Source organism: Xiphophorus hellerii, chromosome 10 (assembly GCF_003331165.1).
Source record: "Xiphophorus hellerii strain 12219 chromosome 10, Xiphophorus_hellerii-4.1, whole genome shotgun sequence".
NCBI lineage: Eukaryota > Metazoa > Chordata > Actinopteri > Cyprinodontiformes > Poeciliidae > Xiphophorus > Xiphophorus hellerii.
Genome location: NC_045681.1, coordinates 3403932 through 3428599, shown reverse-complemented (window position 1 = coordinate 3428599; position 24668 = coordinate 3403932). Strand labels below are relative to the sequence as shown.

The following is a 24668-nucleotide window of genomic DNA, read 5'->3' as shown; positions in this document are numbered from 1 at the left end:
TATATTCGAATTTATAGCCATATAACTAGTTTTAGTTTTTTCAAATTAATTTGTTAAGATCAAACAGTTCTTGAGTAGCAATTTTGCCAAATACATTAAATACTTTGTTGAAAAATTTTTCTTCACCAAAAAAATATTTATATTGTGGAATATATTTATGCTAATATATACCACAAATTAAAGCTGTAAAACATTTTTTTCATATAAATATACTGCGCAAATCTAAATATGTTTATATGTGAATTTTAAGAGACGTCACCGATATTGAATATGGCGAATTATTGATAGTTTCTCTGACAAATGGACAGAAAACGTGTGATGATGCAGGAGGAAGTGAACGAGGATTCTGGGTAATAAAAACAAAAAAAGGAGAATAGAAAACAAATGAGGTGACAAAGACGAAGAGGGAAAAAAAAAATCATAAAAACAGACAAAGACAATGATTTCAAAACAAAAGAATTTATTTCTGTGCAAATAAAAATCTAAGTATAACAAATAAAATGTTTTTTAGAGCACACAGCCGTACAGAACGCAGCAGTACTCTTTAAAATACTGCATAACTTAAAACAAACAGGGTGATAAAACTGGGAAAAACACAATGCAACATGTAAACAGAAAAACAGGTGAAAACTGAGCGAGTTACAATCCAACAAACTGATAAAACTCGACTTTTTCATATCTAAACGTTTTTATTTTATAATCCTCCATGTAAAAGTTTAAATGTTTTTCCTTCATTTTTATCCCTAATGATCTAAAACTTCCTGTTTTTACTGAAGCACTTTGGTGTTTCTGTTAAAAGATAAAATGTTTTTGCCGTTTTTAAGCAAAATGTGTAAAAAAAAATCCTACATATTTTTTTAGTTTTAGCTTCTTAAAACAGTTTTGGTCGGTCGCTGAATATCTTTGGTTTCTGATACCAATAAAATAAAATTAAATTAAAGTCACTTAAGGTGAAGAGTAGCTGCACTGTTTTTGAAAAATGTAAAGATTTTAATTGAAAAAAAATATGAATTTTGTTCCTTTAATCTGGATATTTTTGGTCGTTTGGTAATGAGATGCTCCGTTTCTCACATTCGTATTTCATCAATCTAGCCCTGCATTTCGCAGAAGATTGTCAACAAAATATGGCTTCAATAAAGTTCTATATCATGCTGATATATTAAATATAATTTTATTATATTATGCTTTAAGTACTATGAGATATCTTCGTTTTCTACTCTACTTCGTCTCTTCACAACAGACTAAGACTTGTGCAAACAGTTGAAAGTAGGCACTTTTCTTTAAAAAAGGGAAATGTTTACACGGTAAATCATATCAAGACTATTGCATCGAGCGCAATAAGGTAGCAAAACTAAATGCGACTGAAAAGACGGCTGATTTCAGCAGCTTTATGCATGAAATGATTTGAAAAACTAAAACCAGAATGTCTAGAAAAATCAACAACCTTAAACGATTTAACATTCTGGTTTTTAACAGACCGTTTTATTGGCACTACTGGTTTATATTCATGACTTTAAATTAATCTGTTATGGCTGCAGAGAGAAATCCAACCTTTAATTTAAAGGCATTTAATTGTGATTTCACTGTTAAGAAATTTTTACAAAATTCACAGAAAACAAAATTATAAATCACGTTTTTAATTGTGCATCTGGGAATGTTTGATAATTAATCCCTGATTCTTGAATAACTGCAGCTACTTCCCTTAATCACTCTTCAAAATGGGAAAAACAAGAGAAAATAGCAATAAAATATGCCATAAGCGTGTTTGTCTTCATAATTGAAAAAGCAGCTACTTTCACCCAACTTGTCCATTTCCACAAATAAAGCACATTTTAAAGCATGGTAGAGGATCTGTGATGCTGTGGGATCGTTTCTCTAGTATTCCCTAAAACAAAAAATCCACCAAACAAATTTTTGACTCCTTTACCGATTCCTAAAAATAGAAACTTTAATTCAACAATGAAATTCTGACAGCCACTTTTCAAAAATGGGAAAGACAAGAAAACATGTAATTCCAGTAAGGGCAGTTTGTGTTGGTCTTGATAAATCAGGAAGTAGCTTGTGGAAAACAGCCATATTTAGATTAGGGGTGATATGTAGGAAAGCATGGAGGAGGACCAGTGATGCTTTGGGCCTGTTTCTGTTTTCCCCATAAAAAAAAACTAATTAAAATTCAAATTAAAGGTTGGATTTTTGTTTCTTTCCATCAATAACAGACGGATTTGATTGGAAGCGACGGTAAATATGGCCGCCGCCGTTTATTGCACTTCGATTATCGCCGACCGCTAGCTAGTGTTGAGGGAAACGTTGGTGAAACCCTTCTGAAATCATAAAACCTTTTTTTTTTAATTTAAATTATTTTTCACAGCTTTTTAATTTTTTTTAGCATAACGGAGTTTCATTCACGGAGCGTCGTTAACACTGAAGTATTTGTTCTTGGCACAATGAGACGACTATAGAGAAAAAAAATCAAAATAAAAAAAGACTAAAAGATAAAAACAAAACGGTCTTAAAATAACCATAAAAAGATTCTTCTTAGAAATTAAGAACAAAGTAATAAAACTGATGGAGGTTTAAGGAACTTTTACAAAAAGCACAATGAGGAAATGGGGGATAATCTCTGGGTTAGCCGGGTATACGCTGCAAAAACACAACAGTTATAAAGTCTTTTTAGTATTTTGGTCTAGTTTCCAGTGTAAATATCTGCGAACATTTGAAATAAGACAAAAAATATTCACAAGTAACTTTTCATCAACATTGTTCACAGATTTTAAGCCAAAATGGCCGATCATTTCACTTAAAATAATTTTAATAAATTATTAACTAAACCCAGCTCCTATTTCTTGCTGAAAAGTTATTTTTGAAGTGTACTAAGATATTTGCACTAGAAACTAAAATAATGATCCTTGTTAAGTTGTTGTGTATTTGCAGGAACCAGAACCGGGTCACTTCCTGTTATCTCCACGGTCGGAGTTTCCCTCTCTCAAACCTTCCGGATGCGGTTCGCCTCAACCCGCACTCCCATCTCGTTTCTTCGCGATACATCCTCATCCTCTCCTCCCTCATCTTCCTCCTGCTCCGCTCCCTCTGCCTCCTCTCTCGGACCTCCCGCGGCAGTAACCGTGGCAACCGGCTGGGTAGCTCCTTCCTCAGGAGCCCCAGGGTTCGGAGTTTGACCCGGACGCGCAACGGGAGGTTCGTAACGACCCGCCTGGCGAGTTTCAAGATCACAGTGTTGGCAAAGTCTGTGAGGACCCCTAGCGGCCGCCTTCCGAATCGCCCGACCCAAAGCAGCAGCTTCGCCAGGCGTGAGTTGCTGTGGCAACGGCGGCGGGCGTGATGCTCGGAGGGTAAGCTCTTCAAAGGGACGGGGATCCGCGATTGGCGGACGCCCCAGTTGCGCCCGGCTTTGGGGAACATTTCGTAAAGGTTCCGCTCTGCCACGCCGCCCAGAACCGACTGCAGCATGGCGAAAAGGGGGCGGGGCAAGCGGAACAGCACGCGCATGCACAAGCGGTTGAGCTTCCGCGGCGCCCGCTGGAGGAAGCTCCGCGCCGGCCGAACGGCGAGCGCGACGAGCAGAAAGAGAGAAAGGAAGATGGCCGGGGAGCTGAGGAAGGAGGCGGAGACGAGAATGAAGGGGATGTAGTAGAGCCCCAGGCTGACGGCGAGCGCCAGGCTGAAGACGCCGCCACCCCACAGGCTGAGCCACAGGAAGGAGGAGAGGGAGAGCGCGCAGCAGTAGCGCAGCAGCAGGTAGGAGAAGAAGAGCGCCAGGAAGACGAGCTCGGCCGACAGCACGACGGACGCCAGTGAAGGCAGCGGCGGCGAGCGGCGCAGCGACAGCAGGAAGACAGAGAGCAGCAGCAGCGTGAGGTTGGACGGCTGCGCGGCAGCGGAGAGCGAGAGCAGCAGGCAGACGGCGTGGGAGAACAGGGAGGGGAGGGAGGACTGCGGCGGGGGAGGCGGGGCCGCGGCGGCGACCGTGTTCAGTTCCTCCGGCGCGTCGGGGAAGTAGAACTCTGACAAGTCGTCGAGCTCAGACGGACATCCGTCGGCCACGCCGCGGCCCTCCTCTTCCTCTTCATCAGACTCAACGTGACACACCTCGCTTTGATCGCCCTCGTACGCCCACTGCACCCCCTCTACCTCTCTCACTTCACTTCCTTTCCCTTCCTCTCTAACCGCCTCGTCGTCTCGGAGCTCTGCGGCTCCGTCCGGATCTTCCTCACACTCCTCCACGTCGTCTGGCTCTAAGCCCCGCCCCCCCGGCGCCGCCTCGCCGTCCCGGCCCTCACTCACTTTGAGGCTTTTGGGCTGCTGGCGGACCTCCACGGCGTGTTTCTGCCGCAGCTCCTGCTCGCGCCGCTTGTTGTACTCCATCTGGTTGGTGAGCTCGGTCTGGTGCTGCGTGCGGATCAGGTCGGCGCGCGTCCGCTGCACCACGCCCAGCTGCCGGAACTCCAGCTCCTGCGTCGACTCGTGGTGCCGCAGCAGCATGGCGCACTCCAGGTCCTTCAGGGTCTGCTTCTTGTTCAGGTCCTGCAGACAGAGACGGCACGGTCAAGAGGAGCAACGCTGGTGATTCAAGAGTCAACATTTGGAAAATCAGGATGGTTTTTCACCAATGCGGTACTTGGGTTTCCATGGAGCCACAAGCCACCATCTTGTTTGATAAGAGTGTTTTACAGCTTTTATTTATTTGGACTTCAGCTCAACACTACAACCAAATCGTAGGGCTAAACTACAATAATATTACAACAAAACAGCCGTATGACAATAAAGTCGTAATAATATTAGAACAAAGTTCAAATATTACAAATATTGCGAGACTAAAGCCATAACATTACAAAAAAAATTAAATACTAGAGTAAAGGAACATTATGAGAAAACAGTTGTAAGATAATAAAGTTGTAATATTACAGGAATAAAGTTCAAATATTACAAGATTAAAATAGTACGAGAATAAAAACATAAAATTACCAAAACATTAAAAAAAATTGAAGTACGAGAATAAAATAATAATATAACAAGAAAGCAGTCTGAAGACAATAAAGTTGAGATACGACAAATCATAATACTACAAGAATCTTAATTTTAGGAGAATAAAGTCACACAAACATTTTAAGTATCTAAATTTTTGTTTTTGTAAAAACTGTTGACATTAAGTACGGCTGAATTAGCAGTGAGTTAGTAGAAATACCGCCACCTGTAGGTGGGAGTTAGCATTACTTAAACACAATCATTTTAACATTTTGTGGAAAATTTGAAATAAACTCACAATTTTATATTTGGGAGTTTATTGCACACAAATATATATATTTATATATATATGTTCATTTGTTAAAATTGTTTTTGGCATTCGTGCACCAACCAATCTGAATCAAATCATCAATCAATCATCAAATCATCAGCAGTGATGGTATCCATTCACTGGACTCAGGATTTATAAAAAAGTACCAGGATTACATTCAGGCTCCCAGTCAGGGATGATACCTCTCTGAGCAGATCCTGCTCCAGGTTGTGGCGTCCGAGCAGCATCTTCCTCTTGTACTGGCGGCTCTGCAGCTCATAATACTGCCGCTGCCTCCGCAGCAGGCCGGCTTCTTCCTCCGCCTGCAGCTGCTGCATGCACTCCTTCTGGTGCACCAGCCATTCCTGCTTCTCTCGCTTCGGCGTCGACTGGTTCTCGTTCAGTTCCTACGGAGAAATTACAAAAGAAATAGAGAGGGAACCAGGTCAGCTTCGCTAGCTTGGCTTTGACAACCTTAACATGTAGATGTGCTGCAGAATTTGGTGTTTTGGTTGAGTAGAAAAATAATAATAAGGCGACCCATACAGCAACTCTCTGACAGATCATCAGTAGTGCAGATGTTTAAATTAGCTAATCAACCACAGCTAAAGTTCAGATGATCACTTATTAATAAACGTAAAATGAACACCAAACCTGAAGATGTAAAACTTAAATGGACCCAATATTCTGTTCCTTTGTGTGGGAAATGTTTTTGTTTTTTATGTGTTGAGTCCTGATACATCTGAACCCAATATCTGCTCTATCAGCTAGCGGGGTGCTGTCTGTCGGTTGCTATGACAACAGGTCTGTGTCTAGCGTAAAATAGACACGGACCGCCATAATAAAAAAAAGAAAAAAGAATGCGATGAATGGTTTTGAGTTGTTCTTCATTGGTTTTTCTGCGTTATTTTTGGCACACTGCAATGCGTCGTTCATTTGTAACAGTCATAAAATAGAATAAAATATGTATTAAACTATGTCTCACACTCAGCCAAGTATGTAAAATTAATTAATTGTCCAATATAAGGAGAGATTTGCATAGTCCTCACCAGGAGTGGGCAATGTTGCCAAAATATATTACAATATATATATTTAAATACCTCAATAATAATATCACAGACGATATTCCATATTTCCTGATTCTTTTTGTTATTATTGGATTCGGCCAAACTTCAAAACAGAGTTTTTTTTAACTTTACGTTATAAAGATTCAGCAAAATAAAAAAATGTATTTATATTTTCATATAAATAAAGGAGTTGTTCTAATGCAGCATAATACCTGGCAAGTAAACGAATCGTCTTTTTCATAAAGTTACCAGATAAGTAAAAAACTTTCTCAAAAAGTGACCATCTGGGTTTTTTTTGCTCGTGTTGAAGCATTTTCGGCTCGGCCTGTTACGATAAAAATTTTTTGCAATTAACAATAATATTGTTGTTTTGAAACCGTTTGTAAGTAACATAATGCTAATGGAATAATAATCCAAGAACACATCAACAATCAATAAACTTTAAATTCTAATGAACATTTAACACTAGAACTGGAAGACATTTTAAATATCTAAAACAAATAAACAGAAGCAACAAATAAAATGAATCATGAAGTCTCTCTACACAAAATTATTCTTCAAATAAAGTGGCCAGTTGAGACCAAAACACCAAACCGAAGACTTTTGTCATTCGGTTTTAGATGGAAAGAGAGAAAGATGACAAATTTTGCAAACAGATTGATTGGTTGTTGCGACAGGCTAATCTGCGGCACCTCTTTCAGTTGCTCTTTGCGCTGTCGGTACTGTCGCTTCTGGGAATCCAGCAGGCTGGTCAGCTCCTTCTTCTGCTGACCCAGAATGTGCTGCTGGAACTTCTTCTCCTCTGTCAGGACCGCCTTCGTCTAAACAAACCAAAACATCTCCATCAGAAGCACTGCAGTTTGTGTCGCGTGACTCGGCTCCTCTAAGCTCACCTCCTTCTCCAGGACAGCCTGGTGCTTCTTCGACAGTTTTTCCAGCTCCATGGAGAAATTGTTCCTCTGGTTCTCCAGCTCCTTATCAAGCCTCAATTGGTGCTCGTCCATCTCTGATTTCAGCTTGTTCTCCAGACCCATCAGCTGCTTCTGATGCTGTCGCCGCATCCGTTTGTACCTGTGATGAGACGCAGTGCATCAAAATCATTCGGCAGGAAGAAGTTTAGCTTTTTCTTTTTCTCCCACTCTGATGTAATTAAAGTCTTAACAGGGTTTTTGTTTTTGAGACTTTCAGACTTTTAAAATTAATTTTGAAGGCAATTTAAAACCTATATCACCAAAGAAATGTACAAACTTCATCAAACCAACTGGTGATGGAAAAATGATAGCTAGCAAGCTAGCAAAGGAGTGTTAGCAGTGAGTCACAGAACCAAAGGAAGATGAAACTCAAACTTTGACAGAAAAGTCCCACGAGGAAAAAATACGTAGAATATATGAGATTAGTTCTGCCATGACGAAATTTAGGAAGTTTGATGAAAATATTTAAGGCCAACTTACTTTTTTAAAACTGGATTTAAGACATTTTAAGGCCTTGATTTTAGATACAGAAATTTTATACTTTTAGCGAGGGCATATTAGCAGCTAGTTAGCAGTAGCCGCAACCACTTAACTTTAAATGAACCAGACTTTTCAAGGCCTTAATTTTTGCGTATAAATCAAAGGTTTTTAAGGCCTTGATTTTGGGCGAGTGAATTTAAGACTTTTTTAAGGATGTGCAGACACCCTGTCTTAAGTATTCAGCATTCCCAAAACAATAAAACAGGACATTTTCTCGCAATGTAAAGCATTTCATGGTCTCACCCAGACATCTGCTCCCTAAGAGCCGAGCCCTGCTCATGTTCCTGGATCTGACGGGTCACCAGCGAGGCGGTCCTGATGGTGGCAAAGTGGTCTCGCCGTCGACGTCTGCCACCGCCTTCCCCTCCTCCCCCGCCGCCGCCAGATGAAGCTTCTCGTTGAGAGTCGACCTCTGGCTGATAGGGATCATCGTAGATGTTGTCGTGGCTCTACAAAGCAGAGAGAAAAATTTTTTAAAACTACTTTATTTATTTAGGATTAAAAATAAAACATCTAGGTTTTTCTGTTGTTAGCAGGTAAAGTTTGAGTCATGTAATGTTTCTGAATCAGCCATAAATGTCAGACTAGACGTCAATTTTCTCTTGAACTCCAAATTATTTATACATTTTTTGTGGAGCCTTCTAAAATATTTTAATGAAAATGCAGCTGGGGAAGATTAAACACTATTGGCAGCCAATCCAGAAGAGTAATTTCTTTTCCTTGGTGCTGATTGGCTGAAGCTGAAGCACTGAGATAATCTAAGGTTGTGGATGTTAGCTTCTGCGCTAGTGCTAAGGCAGTTCCCACTGTTCATATTAATGTATATTAAGGTACATTTGTCGTTTGAACTGTTAAAATAGTAAGTTTTAAGCATTTTTACAGATTATAGGGGTTCTCAAGTGTTAATGGATTTTAGCTATTCGCTCCCTAATTCTGTGAATATTGGTAAATTTATATTGAATTTAAAGACACCAATTAAAAAGATGAATTCTTACTTATATTATTTTAAACTTTAATAAATACAGACAAGATGATGCCAAATGATCCCACTTACTGACTTTTACTGTTTTTTTAATCCTATGCTAACTTTTGCTGTCATATCTACCTAACAACCCATGTGTGAGCAGATTAAGTAATGTAAACCCAAATGTGGAAATTGAAATAAATTTCTTCACATAAAAGCCTCATTGATGTCCAAACTGGCTCTTCTGATCCATCTTCTTCAGCTCAGAGAGTGCCTCAAATCATTGTGTTTTTGCTGAATAACAGTTTATTTTGTTGCTGCTTCATTTTGCATATCTGCAGCATAATAACTCTACTTTGAAGGTAGAAACAATAACATTTGCTCCCTTGCAAGTAGAAGTGTAACTCTCTGTTGCTATTACTTCACATTTCCTTTAGGGGGTGCAGTTTCTCCAAAGTCAAAATTAACCAAAACTGTTCGATTTTAGTTTTTAACAGACGCTTAAATGTACAAAAAACCCTAAATATTATATTATGACTAAAGGATGTTGCACCAAATAACTGGTTAAAAACAATGATCATAAGATGATACTCTATTGAAGGTAGTATTTTTGGGCTTTGTGGTCTTATTTAGTGATTTATATTGTTAAATAAAGAGTGACGTGTCTGACCAGAGGTTTGTGCAGGACGGAGCTGTTGGAGGTGACGGTGTGCTCGCCCTCCTGCATCATGGCCATCTCGCCGCTGTCGTCCGAGCCGTCGGCCAGGCTGTTGACGGAGCTGCTCTGGGAGCTGGCGCTGATCGACATGGACGGCAGGGAGTGGGAGCTCTCCATGCTGTTCACTGTGCCGGTGCGCAGCATGTACCCTTCCACATCCTGGAGGAAGCAAAGAAAAACACTGGTTTGAAACATTTGAGCTTCAGGGATGAAGGTAATAAAGATACCAGGCTATAATATTATATTTTCCAGCAGATTGCAATGGTTGATTTGAGAAACGTTGGACCTCCTGTTCCTGAAACAACAAATCAAAAGAACTTTTCAAGGGTTAATGTTTATCATTTAGCGCCGTTAGCTTCCTGCTCCTCCTACAGGATTTTATTATGTCAAAAATCCAAAACATAATTTCAAGTTCTATTATTTCAGTTAACATTTTTAAAATTATAAGTACAAACTTTCACTTTAAAATGAATTCATATTTCTATACTTAAAACTTTAGAAATAGGTTATAGGTGACATGAGTGGATGAAAAAGAAATTGATTATATTTTTCTGATAAAATAAAATTGTGATAAATTATTCCATAAATTATCCCAATAAATGAAAATTTAGAAACCATTTTCTACTAACATATTAATGGTTTATTAATGCAAGTACACAAAGGTCAGAAAACTTCAATTTCTAAAGAACATTTAACACAGGCGTATTTTAAATGGAAAACATTTAAAATATTAAAAATAAAACAGCAATAATTGAAATAGATCATAAAGTCTCAGAAAACAAAATTGGATTTCAAAAAATAATAATAGACAGGGAAAACGGGCAAAAGAGGCAGGCACCATCTACTTTGTGCTTAATGTCAAATGTTTGCATAATTTCTCAAAATGGCCGCTCTTCAACAATATTAAAAGGGTTAGTGATAACCTCCAAATGGTGATTGCCGCTTACTTTAATTTGTCATGCGATTGATTAATTGGTTTACTGATTTATTGCGTATTGCGGCAGGCTTAGCTGAATGGACACTAAACAGATGAAGGGATGAATGAACGCAGCCTCACCTCTTCCTCATCCCCTCCTTCCGGTGCCGGACCGTTGTGGGCCTCGTGAAACAGGATTTTCTTCATCTTGCGGTACTGCAGGTTGTCGAGCTCGCGGACGGCGTCCTTGGTTCGAGCGATCAGATCCATCACCACCGTCATGGGGCGCTCCCTGCATAGGAAATGGTGCTGGGTGGCGGGACAACGCAGAGGACGGAAACAGACGGGATAAAACAACAGCTTTACGTTTCCAACCGGAGAATCCACATTTTATGATAGAATTTGGAAAATTTCAAGATTTTACTGTTTATGATCCAGAGCTCAGCGACAAAATCATGTACAAATAACTGAATTAAATTACTCTTTAGGACAACGTTTTTATGAATTTTATAAATTCATAAAAATATTAATTTAGGGCTGCAACTATTTTAGTAATTTATCTTTTTTTTCTTTTTACAAATAATCGGTTAAAAAATTGCATATTTTTTATTTAACCACTTAAACTTTCTTTTATTCAATATTAGAAAAACAGTAAAATAAGCAAACAAACAATTCAGTTCCTTTTTTAAATAAGAAAATAAACATTTTATTGTCTAAAATGCAATAACCTAGCTTTCCATTTACTGAATCTGAACCAAGTGAAGATAAAACATATTCACAAACAAATGTTTATACCTTAAATGCAAAATGTTTACATCTTGTACAGTTTTGGCTTAATGGCTGCTCTAAATATGTTCTTTTTGTCACCAAATGGCCTTTTTTGAGTCTGTACACTGCAGTTAACGATTAATCAATTTCTAAATTATTTGACAATTATTTTAACAATCGAATAATCGTTTCCAACCTGGATGTATTAAAATAAAATATCCTACAATTAAAGGCATTTTCTGTCAAATCTTCTAATTTTCCCGTTAGAAAAACAATCTGAAGACTCTGCCTGCCTTAATCGTCCAACCTCTTTCCTCTGACTGTCCGTACCTTCAGCAGCACGTCAGAGGTAGGTCTGTCCTGGGCCAGCTTTTGCAAACAGGACTCCACAAAATTGCGGAAATAATCCGACCTGGAATAGAAAACAAAAAAATCGTAATTTAATAGCAGTTCAAAAAGGTTTAAAGATGCTGTCGAGTATCAGATTTATTTTCCACTGAACACTGGTAACTTCTACGTCCAGTCTCTCTTTGACGGATTTGCCAAGTCAAGAAATTATGTTATTTATTATCATAGCAGGATACAAAAGCTAGAATTATGATTCATCCTGAAAATGCCAAAACTCTTTAGGGAAACCCAAATGTTTTAACTACTGTTTTCCCATCAAAAAATAATTTAACCTTGAGTCTTGATTGCTTTAATGCACTTCACTTCTTTTAGGGAATGGTCTTCAATTTCAAAGGTTATTCCAAAGGTATAACGCATCATTGCTCAATTTTTACCCAGAGCCAGCGAACAAGAGGGCGATTATCCCAGTTTGGTTTCAGTTAATCGGCTCCAAGTCCAGTTCTGAATTAATTTCAATGTTCTTCCTCTCAATAAGACTAAGATCAATAATACTAAGGGGCTCAAAAATTGTTTATTGTTCGATGTTAACCTGCTCTATAAATAAAGCTCTAAAACAAAATAAAGTTATCCTATCTTGGTATAAAGGATGAAAAGGGCTTATAAGTTTTCTCTAAATCAAATATAACAACCTATAAAACAATCTCAAACAGTTTCCTCTGAACAGAAGAGGCCCATGAGAAAACAATGAATCAAGTAGAAAAATATGGAAGCAAAGAATTAATTAACTCTGGGATATTCTAACCACATTTTACGTGTTTTATTCATCTAAAACTTTGCAAACTGTTAAGGTTTATGGTTGTGAAATCTTCAGTTCAAGCAGTAATAAAAAATAGTTTTTTACTCATTTCTCACCAGTGATTCGACTGCAGCATGGGGCTCTCATTCTGGGCGATGTGGTATAAGGCACTCATAGCATTCATGTTGAACAGCGGCGGCTTCCTCTCCGCTGCGAAGTGACGAAGCAGGGAGCGACAAGAAAGAGGAAATGGTTTCAGCTTCGTGGACTTCAGTCCTCAACACACTAATGGGAGTTTTTTTCTCTTACCCAGCTCTATGCAGGTAATGCCAAGTGACCACACATCCACCTTCCCGTCGTACTGTCCCTCGTCCATGGCGAGGATCACCTCAGGAGCCATCCTGCACAGAGAAAACATTTCCATCTTTTTCTGTTTCCATTTGATCGTGGAACAGCAGAGAGCTGCACCTCCAGACAAATCCGTTTCCAGAGTCTGAACAACATCGACTGATAATATCCAAACTCAAAAATATTTTATTCAATTCAGAGGGAAATGAAATGATTCAACTTATATTCTACAATTTTCTTCAGAGTTGTAGATAGTGATAAACAAAGGCAGGGAGAATCTCCTCTAGCAGTCAGTGTTACAGCGGCTCTGACTGACACAAAAAGTCTCATGAAAAGGAAACCAAGGATTGTAAATGTTCTTGATTTAATGAAGCACACATCTAGAGCAGGGCTGAAATGATTAATGAAATTCATTACGATTAATCGATTATACAAATAATTGTAAACTAATTTAGTAATAGATTAACCATTAACTGATGATCGTTAAATGATAAAGCAGTTACTAAAGGAGCGCTGTGTTGTTACATTTCAGACATTAAGTATTTATTTTGTTATTTAAAAGAGGAATTTATTTGTTTATTTGCCTTTCCCTCCAGGAAGTTGCAGTGTTTTATTTGTGATTATTGTTGCCAAAAATGACAGATTTCACAACACCTTTTTCAAATGGTTGTGAATTTTTTTAAGCTTTATTTTTGCCACAGCATGTTCTTGCATAAAAAGTTGGAATTTATGCTGATAACCTCCCCCACCCCCAAAAAGACATGATTCTAACATAGTTAATATTGAAAGTACAAATAAAATTTTCCAGTTCCTTCTTAAAAGAACACACTGCAAAAACACAAAATCTTACCAAGTATTTTTGGTCTAGTTTCTAGTGCAAATATCTTAGTACATATGAAATAAGACAAAACTAACTTAAAGGTAACTTATTAGCAAGATGTACGAGCTTATTAGAGTCAAGGAATGGTGTGTTGTTGCATTTCAGACATTAAATGTTTATTTTGTTATTTAAAAGAGAATTTCATTTGTTTATTTGCATTTTTAATGCATTTCTAATATTGCATAAAAAAAGTTTAAATAAAAAATATGCAGAATGTGACCATTTTTTTATTTGATTAATCGATTAATCATCAGGATAATCAATCAATTAATCAAAAATAATTGTCACTTGCAACCTTACTGCATACTAACTTTTTGCACAGGTGCAAGTTTTCGACTGCAGGTTAGACTTAAGTCATACAGTTTATCCCTGATACCAACCAAAAGTATGTAAACTTCTGAATTCAAAGAAAATTATTTAAAAAACAAAAACATTTTCTTGCCACATTTTCTGGCATTTGGCGAATTGAAATAACTTTGGTAATTCTAATTTATGTAAAACAAGAGAAATTTGTGTCTTTTTATTCTGTATACATAAACGATTAATTGATTACTAACTTAGTTGATTATTTCAATGATTGATTAATCATGACTAATCGTTTCAACCCTAGTGTGTATGAAACATTTAAATAAATATGCCATGGTTGTTTTACCAGTAAGGTGTTCCCACGAAGGAGTTGGCCGGAGCAACAATAGAAGCAGAGCCGAAGTCTCCCAGTTTGACCTGACCCGGTTCTGTTAGCAAGATGTTTCCTGCTTTCACATCCCTGACAGGCAGAAAGCATCAGATGGAAGAAAAACAGAAAAACCGAGGAAGAGATGAGATGTCGTTGCAGCGTAAACAGTGTTGCATAAGCTTTGTTATCAGAACCGCTTATGCCTCTCGTCAAAGCGTGGGCGCGGAGAGCGGGTTGGCTGAAGAGAAGTGAGGTTCACCTGTGAATCATGTTGTGAGAGTGAAGGTAGACCAGTCCCTGCAAAGCACCGTGGGTAATGGCAGCTATTTCCACCTCTTGGAGGGGTTTCTTGTGGACTGTGGAGAGAATTGTTACATTTGCAAAAATGATAAGACTGAAAATGCAGCGAAATCTCGATAAATGTTTTGTTTCCTCGTACCTTCTAGCAGGTCGGAGGCGGAACCCAAACAGTACTCCATCACCAGCTGGAAAAGAGCAAACAGGAAGAGTGTTGTTGTTTGGAAACATCCAACCACACAGTGACCATTTTGTTTTGCTCCAGCGCTGAAGTAAACCTGCATAAATCTAGCTACTTATCGATGTTTTTATTGCTTTTTAACCTCATTAGCTTTTGCAAATATGTTAAAGGTTTTCAGTGAATCATCTTTGGGAATAAAACTCTTATTAAGCCCAGAAGGAACCAGGAGCTAAACCTGAAATCTAATCTCACTTCCTGCCGTTTCAATAAGTTGTGGAGCCAAGTTGGATTAGTCAAACACAGACGCTGCGATGACTACGACATGCAAACAGCAGCGGAAGTGGAACAATGAAGTGACATTACTGAAATAATACCGGCGGTTTAGAGTTCCTGCTTTTTTAGTGATGAATTACAAATAGAAATTAATTTTTTTTGTCATCGGATCAAAAAATTAGACATGAAAGAGAAATATTGACTTTATATCGTCTCTTTCTCCAAAAGACATTTTTTAATGGGTTTTTTATTTGATTTTTAAATATGCACTCTTTATTAAGCATTTGTAGCATTATGCAGAGGTGGGCAGAGAAATATTAAAACTGTACATTTACCAATTAGAAAGAAATCTAATCACAAAGTTTAAATGTTTTTTTGTGATTGTTGCCAAAAATTCCTGATTTTGCAAAAACTTTTTTCAAAACGTTGTGAATTTTTTAAGCTTTATTTTTATACTTATGAAAAATTTTAATTTCTACACATGACCTTCCCAAAGCAAACAAGATTCTAATTTAGTTCATATTTAAAGTGCAAATAAAATTTTCCAGGACCTTCTTTAAAAGAACGCACTGCAAAACACAAAATCTTACCTTGTATTTTGATTTAGTTTTTGGTGCAAATATCTTAGTACATTTGAAATAACACAAAGCTAACTTATAGCTATCTTTTCAGCAAGACACAAGAGCTTGTTTAGAGTCAATAATTCCTCAATATTATGAACAATTACTAGTTCCATAGGCAGATTATTTCACTTATAATAAGACATGTAATAATCTGCCAATGGAACTTGTATTTTTTTCATCAATATGAAATAATTATTTACTTAAAACAATCCCATATAGTTTGCTGAAAAGATACTTGTAAATTAGCACACTTAAAATAAAACTAAGATTTTTGCACTTGAAACTAGACCAAAAATACTTGCTAGGATTTTGTGTTTTTGCAGTGCACTCTTAATCCAAATCAAGTCCTGAGGAGTTGTCAAAATGAAAAAAAAATTCAAGTTAACATGAACTGTTTACACAGAATAAGTACATTTCAGAAGATCTCAAAATAGCATTTGCAAAGAAAAAAAGCAAATGTTACCACTTATCGTCACATTTTCGTCTTACAAGTTTGGCTTTCAAGAGCCGTTTTGAAACAGGAAGTTAAATTAGAAGCGGGCCAAAGGGAAATGGTCAAAATTCAGACGCGTTGGCCAGAAAAGGAGGACATGCAGAAAATGTTAAGGTGGCCAGAGAATATTTTAAAATGTTATAGAAATTTTATATCAGATAGTGAGAAAAGTTGTATTTTTTAATTCAATGTTTGTAAATGTGTTGTATTTGCTGTGCAGCGCCTCACCCAGGCGGTGTGCTCTCTCAGGTAGCAGCCTCGGTACTCCACCGTGTTCGGGTGGCGCAGCTTCTGGAGAAACTTCACTTCCTTGATGATGTCCTGCCATTTCTGGAGCAGAAACAGAACCACTGTCACCGACCAGCTGACTGATCGTTCGGTTCGGTTCGTATGGTAAAACTCAAACACTTTTTAAGTATTTTCAGTACCACACTTTTGAGATAGAAACAATGCAAATAAACTAAAAAAAGACAGTTTTAATTTACTGTTATGTGAAATAATTTTTAATAGTATACTACATTCCACAGCAGAGACAAGATAAACTAATATTTAACAAAACATTTTGTTTTAAAAAGTCTCACTAACACTCTCTCTATATCTGACTGGTCAGAGAAATATAAACACTAATTTAATAAAAAAATAAAATAATAATGAAAATCCTTACATTTGAATTAAGTTATTAGTGTGTAAAATATAAGCCAAGCTTTGTTTTAATTAACGCTCTGTAGGCACCACAATCCACTGGCCGTTAAAAAAATAAAAATAAATCTTTAGCCAGATTTTCTTAGATATTGGTTTTAATCTCTTTCTTATTTATATTCCTTACAGTGGCTTTTGTTTTTTGCACTTTGAGATCTAAAGATATAAAGAATATTATAAATAAAATATATTTTTATTATTAACAGTAATAATAACACAGAGATCAATAAATCATTGAGCAATTACAAATAATAAATATGCATTACATTAAAATAATCTAAACAAATCCTGGGTAAATGAAATTCCTGCTCAAATTAAGTGCTTGAATACAAAATACAAAGAAAGTTAAAAGAAATCTCTACAAGAATTAAGTTTTCCTGCTTTAAGTTAATAAAAATAACTTTACCAATTTTAAATGATGTAAAACAAAAAAAGTTTAGTCTGATTTAACTTCAGGCGGCAAGAAAAAAAGGTATTTTTTTGATAATCTATTGCTTTTAATCAGATGTTAGACTGAATTTTATTACTAAACTGTGCAGTTTTAATATCAAGAATATTAAAGGATTTTATCCAGAAATGAACCCTGGAAACACCTGATTTAAATTATTTTTGTCTCGTACCTCATTGGACTGTTTGCCGCTGTAGGACATCTTCTTGATCGCCACCACCTCATTGGTGCGGATGTCGTGGGCCTGGAGTGGGGAGGAGGAATGAGTTTCAGGTTTAACTTGAATTAAAGTTTTATTTCTGTAAAAGAAACTGATTCATCTTCTTTGACAGGACATGTCAAAGCAATCAGGATTACACCAACAGTTCCTGCCTTCACCATCCATCTTTAGGAGGATAATGTTCACAGAGACTTTATAATTCATTTTATTTATCGTTTCTGTTGTTTTGTATATTGGTTTGCCTTATTAAAAAAAGAATCGCAAATTTTCAATGTGTCAACTGGAAAAATACAGAACAAAATCTAGTTTATGATCAATAAAATAAGGGTTTTGGTCACTTATTCATAAATAAAAACAGATTTAGGTAATTTTTTTATCATTTATGAATTAAATTAATTCAGCCAAATATGTTGTCAACGACACATTTTCACAAGCCAACGTTGCGGTGCCGTAACTCCCCAATACTTTGCACCATCTAAAAAATTCCAATGGTTTCTAAACGGGGAGACGATGCGCTTCCCAGAAAATATCTGGATATTACGGTAATTTCACTCCCGTTGCTACAGGAAGCAGGATTTTCTTCATTTTAATCTGATGAAACACTCTTAACAGACTGTAAGTTTTGGAGAAATTGGGCAAATAATAATCACATGACATTTAAAGAACTTCATACAGAGATTTGAGACTTAAAGGGTTAAACTGCAAGCTATCATAATGCAGCCTTCAAACTGAAATCTTTTTGCACATTCTTTGAATTGGTTTATTTGCAAAAGTAGGGCAACCTGCAGCAAACACAGCGTTTCATCTGACTCAGATTTTAGACAGATTCTTTAGTAAATAAACATCAGACCAGCTTTCATGTGACAGATTTGGCACAGATAGACACAGGAGACATCAAGACATCCAAACACACAGCAACAAACTCACAAAGTAGACGGCGCCAAAGCTCCCATGGCCGATCTCCCTGAGGTCGGTGAAGAGCTTCTCGGGGTCCTCCCTGCAGAACAGCTCCGCCACCTCCGGGTCCTTCAGGCTCCCGGCCCGCACACTCAACGGCATGGCCAGCGCCTGGTGGGGAGCGCAGGACACACGCGGCGTGAGCGTCTGCTGTTTGAACGCACTGCTAACACCTCTGATGGAAACACGGCTTACAAAATCATTTAAAAAGGTCTGCTACGCGTTTAAACGGAGCAAAACATGGAAAACTGAAGCAGTTATAACAAATTAGAGGATTGAAGTTTAAGAAATGAACTTAGTAATAAACAATCATATGATGAATTAAAATAACTTCCGATTTGAAGGGCAACTTTATTCATAAAGACATCATGATTCATGTTTTATTTATGGTTTTGGTTGTGTGTAATCCTGTTGAAATAAGCAACAAATCAATTAATCGCATAAAAAATTAAAACAAGCTCAATAATTTCCATTTGCATGATTTATAGTTTTTCTCTTTCTACCAAAAACTGGATGATAAAAATCTTCAGTCTGCTGCTTCGGTCTCAACTAGCCGTTTTTACTGAAAGACAGTTTTATTTACAAAGACTTCATAATTCATTTTATTTGTTGTTGTTTTTATTTATGTTGGATATTTTAAATGTCTTCCATTTCCAGTGTTAAATGTTCATTAGAATTTAAAGTTAATTGATCTTTGAGAATGTGTTCTTGCATTATTATTATGACATTACTATTATATTACTTGAAAATGGTCTAAAAAAACAAACAATATTATCATTTACCACAATAATTTCTGGGACAATTTAAGACCCAGTCAGTACTAGTTCCAGGTTTGTGTCAGTAAATCACATAAAATTACCACAAAATTAATTGAAATCTGTTGCTGTAAAGTGATAAAATGTGGGAAAAGTGAAGGAGAATGAATTCTTCCACAATAAAACTGAAACCAGGATAAAACGCAGCAGTAAATTATTTAGACAAAGTCTTTCCTTGCTGTATTCTGATTAGGATAAAACTGTAAAAGCTGGAGGATTTTCCTACAGAGCAGAGCAGTTGGGCCACAGGATTTCCCTGAACCAAATGAAACTGTAGCCAACAACCACTCTGTAAAGGTAACCAGAGGTTAAAGTGGCACAGTTCACCACATTTAAATTACGACTGATTTATTATCCTGATAGGATAAGGTGTAATACACCATGAATGGTTTTATTGTAATGTCACCAACTCCTAAAACGTTTTATTAAAACTTAGAGATAAGTTTTAAAACATGTTCCTGGCTCTGAGAGACTAGATAACAGCATTTAGTTTCAGTCACTGTTCAAACTTTATATGATACTTTTAACTTGGCAAAAGAAAAACATTGTTAGAAAAGGTTACAGTTTCAGACGTATTTATAACATAACAAATATGATATTTAATCAAAATATTTTAAAGAATCATAAATGCAGAGATGAAATGTGCAAAATGTATCAAATAATTGCTATCCTCAAATCCTGACTGGTTTGATGAAACATGGTTGGCTATCATATGATCAGTTATTAATACCAATAATCAATCTATATCTGTGCAGAAACATTCACACCCCTGATGCTTTTAGTCAAGTTACAACCACAGACATGCATTATGTGAGTACATAATTTCCTATGATGGACTCACAAACTGTTAAGAAATTTTAAAAACATCTGAAAAGTGTGGCATGCTGTTTTTTAATCCAACACTTTGTAGCGGCACCATGCTCTCTATGTTAGCACCTTTGCCCATTCTTAGCAGCTTAGAGCAGCTCCAGCTCAGTCAAACTGGATAAAAAGCATCTATGAACACACATTTTCTCCACTGGACTTTGACTAGGACATTCTAACACATAAATATGCTTTAATGTGAAGCACTTTATTGTTGCTCTGTCTTTATGTAAGCAAGTGTTTTGCTGCATCCAACAGATTTCCTTCTGATTCATTTAGCTTCATTCACATTCCCATTTCAATCTTCCCAACAACAACAACAAAAGCATTCCCACAGCATGATTCTTCCTCCACCATGTTTCATTGATGGAATTTTGTTTATGGTAGTCAATTACATAAAATCCTAATGACATACATTGAAGTTTAGGGTGGTAACAATGCTACTTGACATACTAATAGCTGGAGTTACAAAGCAGCCAATCCCGGAGCTGTATTTACTTTCCTTGGTGCTCATTGGCTGAATCACCAAAACCGGAGCTAAGGAAGTCTGTAGACTGTCTGAAGTAGACAGATTTCACTGCATATTAAAGCATATTTGGTGTTTGAACTAATAAAATCAGAAGCTAATGCCAGAAAATGTCTTATGTCCATTGGAATAAAGAGCTAAAAAAAATTGTTATTTATTCGGAAGGGAGTAGACAAAAATTGTACTCAAGTAAAAAGTAGCCGTCCAAGAAATTACTCAAAAAAAGAAAAAAGAAAAAATATATTTGGTAAAAAGTCTTCTCAGGTACTGAGTAACAGATCAAATTATCAATCATTTAATATTTAAAATTACATAATCAAACAGACAAAAATATAAAGATTTTGGTATCCTAGGGACAGAAATGACAATAATTCATATAACTAACAAAAAACAACAAAATCAGGCAAAAGAACCTTTTTCCAAATCAGTTTCTTTCAATAAAAAATGTATGAAACTTTTAACAAAAACTGCAGGTGTGTGTCTGTGTCTGGTGAATTTTTGGTTAAAATGTGTTTTTTTGTCATTCAGTGGATAGAAAATTCAGAAATTTTACTTCCCAACTCTGAAGTTATTCCAAATGATATAATGGTCTCAGCATTTGATACATATATATCCTAATATCATGCAGCTCTAATTGCAATTGCATAATCCTACTGGAAAATCATGCAATCCTCTCTTTCTCATCTGTGCTTCATGTAGTTTTAGCATCTCGGACACTGTTGTCCATGACAGGCGTGAGCATCTACTGAAGTGAGACTCCATCAGACAGGCTGATTATTGCGTTAGCATGCCAAAGGTGGAGTATAATTACAATAATTATTGATTCTGTGAGTCCATTTCTGCTTTATTCCAACAGGACAATAGCTCTAAAGCCCAGTGGCTTTGAATGCAAACTTCAAAACGAAGCCACATCTGATGCTATTCTGTGGTTGTTTTGTTGCCGTCAAAGAGGAACTGCTTGGTTCCCTGTAGAAATGAGAAGCTGTTTAAATATTGCAACCAACGCCGAGCCGTCTTGATCTATTTTTTAAGAGCCTGGTGGCAGGCAACAAAAAAAAGAGACGAGTTATGTTGCACTGATGTGGTTTCTGTAAAAGCTTATTTCTTATATTTCTAACTGCATGTAAAACATGGGTGGGTTTAATAAAACAAGATGCATACCAGCAAGCCAATCAGAATAAGAAAGAAATTAAATGAGTGATAAATTAAAATGAGCGCAATAATTTTCATTTGGATAATAATCGTTAAAGAGATGCTAATATCATTGAAAACCCAGTCAGGTTTTCCCTGTCTAAATTCAAAAGTCCAATTTAAATTATTGCTGTATCAGTTGTTCTGCTTGTTTATTTTGGGTATTACAATATGTTCCAGATCCAGTTAAATTAGAAATGTAATTTTTTTTACCTTTACCTGGACATACTTACATTAATAAGTCATTATTATTATTATGTTAATTGAAAATGGCCTCAAAATTACAATATTACCGTAAAGCACAATAATTTGTTCTTGTGACAAGCCTACATACTAGTAGGCCTATGTCAAGGAGTAAATCAATTAATCACATGATAAATTAAAACAAACTCAATCATTTCCATTTGCATGATTTATTGTTTTTCTCTTTCCACCAAAAACTGGATGTCAGAAGTCTTCAGTTTGGTGTTTCCGTCTCAACTAGCCATTTTGAAGGATAATTTTGTTTACAAAGACTTTATAATTCATTTTATTTGTTTCTGTTGTTTTGTTTATGTATTTTGGATATTTAAATTTCTTTCAGTTCCAGTGTTAAATGTTCATTAGAATTTAAAGTTTATTAATATTTTAGAATATATTATTGCAAACCATATTCCTTGAAAATGGTCTCAAAACCGCAATATTATCGTATATCGCAATAATGTCTAAGACAATTTATCGTCTAGCAAAATTTGTTATCGTGACACGCTAAATATGGTTGCAAAAAAGCCTGTAAAATATTGGTTAAACTGTAAATATCCTAAGAAGTGTCCGTTCTTAACATTCAATAGACAATGATTCAGAAAGGCAACATTTGTTTTGTTTTACAGCAGTTTAAATGATTTATATCAAATCTTACCGTGATTGTTGGGATCCACTGTAGCTAGCCCTGGAGCTAGCTGACTGGCCTGGCAGGAAAATCTTGGTTTCTCCCTCCCCTGTCCTCCCTTCTCCTCCTCGGCTCTGGTGACTATTCAACACGAACAGCCCACATTCCGTCTGCCCGTCGCGGTTGTAGCTAAACCCCCGGCCATCCCGGTGCTCCCAGCAGCTTTCTGCTACTTGACATGAGTGGAGCCAGCTGACTGCCAGCTAACCCACGAGCGCAGCTGCCCTGCCGGAGAAAATGGGGAGAAAAATCAGGGCCAAGGCTCCGGTGCTGCTGTTAGCACAGCGGCTAACCGAATAACGTCAACGGCCGGAGCTGATAGAGGACGTCGTTCAGCGGGAGACCGGCTCATTAAAACCCGCCACTCCGCTCCCTACTCCGATTCGCAGTGACATTTTAGCTAACGCTGTCGGTGAGCTGCCTCTCCGCTCCGTTTTATCCCCATTTTTACTCGGCTCTCATCCGTTTTTTTGTTCAGGACTTCATGATGGCGGAGCGGGGCGGGAGCCGAGAGGAAACCGGAAGTGCTCTTCTTCTCGGGTTGAGAAGCAGGCGGGTGTCCAATAACAGTATCCCCATGTGGCCGAGGCGAAATCATCAAAACACCAGGGAAATATGAGATCATTCAGCGAAAAAGTATAAAAAACATTAAATTAATTGAATTCATTCACTCTAATCATTATTTTTAAATCTAGCATGTTATATTTTGTACATAACATAGTTAATAAAAGCATAACTATAAATTATATTACAAACCAATTATTAGTTTATTATTAATTTACAGAGTTGAGTAGTAACTAGTTTTTTAAAACAATATTTGTATTGAGTTTTGCATATGTGAAACAGGAAACATACATACGCTGAACATTCCCATTCACAATCAACAATAAGAGCATAAAATAAAATAAGATTTAGCTAAAAAAAATTTGTATAACTAACAATAAAAAATACATTAAAAATAAAGGGATAAAAAGTACGCATAGCTAAATAAGCATATGAATATACAGACAAGTAAAATAAAGTTTCAATCATCCAGCTATCATGCCTAAATAAGGTATCACTGTCTTGTTAATAAATATAAGTTATATTTATATTAATATTATTAGGTGTTTCTTTTATTTTGTTCCACTCTACTCTTTCATTTCAGCTTGGTTACTTTCCAACAATTGCATGAAGGTGTCCCATATTTCCTTAAATTTATAGGTCTTTGCTCTGACCAGATATCTTAATTTATCAAAAGCGATTTCCTGACTACAATTATTGGGTACTCTACCCACCTCTGAATATATGTTTTTTTATTATAATAATTGTATAATTGATTCTAATTAAATAATACGCTCATAATTATTCTATAATATAGTTAATTTAAATGTAATGCACATAAATTATTTTAAACTAACCATTTTAAATGAAAACATGCATACAGTGGGGTTTTTGATATGGGCGGTTGCCCAGGGCTGCATCAGAAGGGGGTGAGGCACCCAAGAACTAGAAAATTAAATATATCTTATCTGTCAGTTGTTCCCAGAACAAGTTGTTTGCATGTGTAGTGGCGTAAGTTTCCCTTAGAGACTACATTACTGGATTTTTTTCAAGTATGTTCAAGTTTATTTGTATTGCACATTTCAGCGAGTTTAAAGTTCTTAACATTGTAAAACATTTTTTAAAAATCAATCTACTTAATTTCTTTAGCACATTTCAAAAACCACTAGGAGAGCCAAAGTGCTTTACATTGAAACAGAAATAAGTAAGAAACGTGCAAACATACAAAACGCATAAACAACAGAATAACAGATATTTCATTTTGAGAAGAACCACATGTAACCATGTAACTTTTTTTTTTAACCAATATAAGTGACCAAAAACGT

General features: G+C 36.6%; 1 protein-coding gene across 3 annotated transcripts in view; it reads right to left on the bottom strand.

Moving 5' to 3' along the window:
* The window catches only part of taok2b (TAO kinase 2b), a 35243-nt gene extending 11911 nt beyond the window's left edge, over window positions 1–23332 (bottom strand). For 2 of the 3 annotated variants that reach the window (XM_032573793.1, XM_032573792.1), the window contains exons 1-17: window positions 22771–23332; window positions 18447–18587; window positions 17472–17543; window positions 16381–16482; window positions 14725–14770; window positions 14545–14641; window positions 14262–14375; window positions 12691–12782; window positions 12498–12591; window positions 11568–11649; window positions 10611–10778; window positions 9506–9712; window positions 8115–8320; window positions 7254–7431; window positions 7053–7181; window positions 5497–5700; window positions 4303–4542 (exon numbers count right to left, since the gene is read on the bottom strand). In XM_032573793.1, coding sequence (XP_032429684.1) covers window positions 4303–4542; window positions 5497–5700; window positions 7053–7181; window positions 7254–7431; window positions 8115–8320; window positions 9506–9712; window positions 10611–10778; window positions 11568–11649; window positions 12498–12591; window positions 12691–12782; window positions 14262–14375; window positions 14545–14641; window positions 14725–14770; window positions 16381–16482; window positions 17472–17543; window positions 18447–18578 — 2163 coding nt within the window. In that variant the 5' untranslated portion in view covers window positions 18579–18587; window positions 22771–23332. Of the gene's footprint in view, window positions 1–443; window positions 4543–5496; window positions 5701–7052; window positions 7182–7253; window positions 7432–8114; window positions 8321–9505; window positions 9713–10610; window positions 10779–11567; window positions 11650–12497; window positions 12592–12690; window positions 12783–14261; window positions 14376–14544; window positions 14642–14724; window positions 14771–16380; window positions 16483–17471; window positions 17544–18446; window positions 18588–22770 lie in introns of those variants that run through there. The other variant, XM_032573791.1, reaches the window with a different exon arrangement.
* Window positions 23333–24668: the final 1336 nt, after the last annotated feature.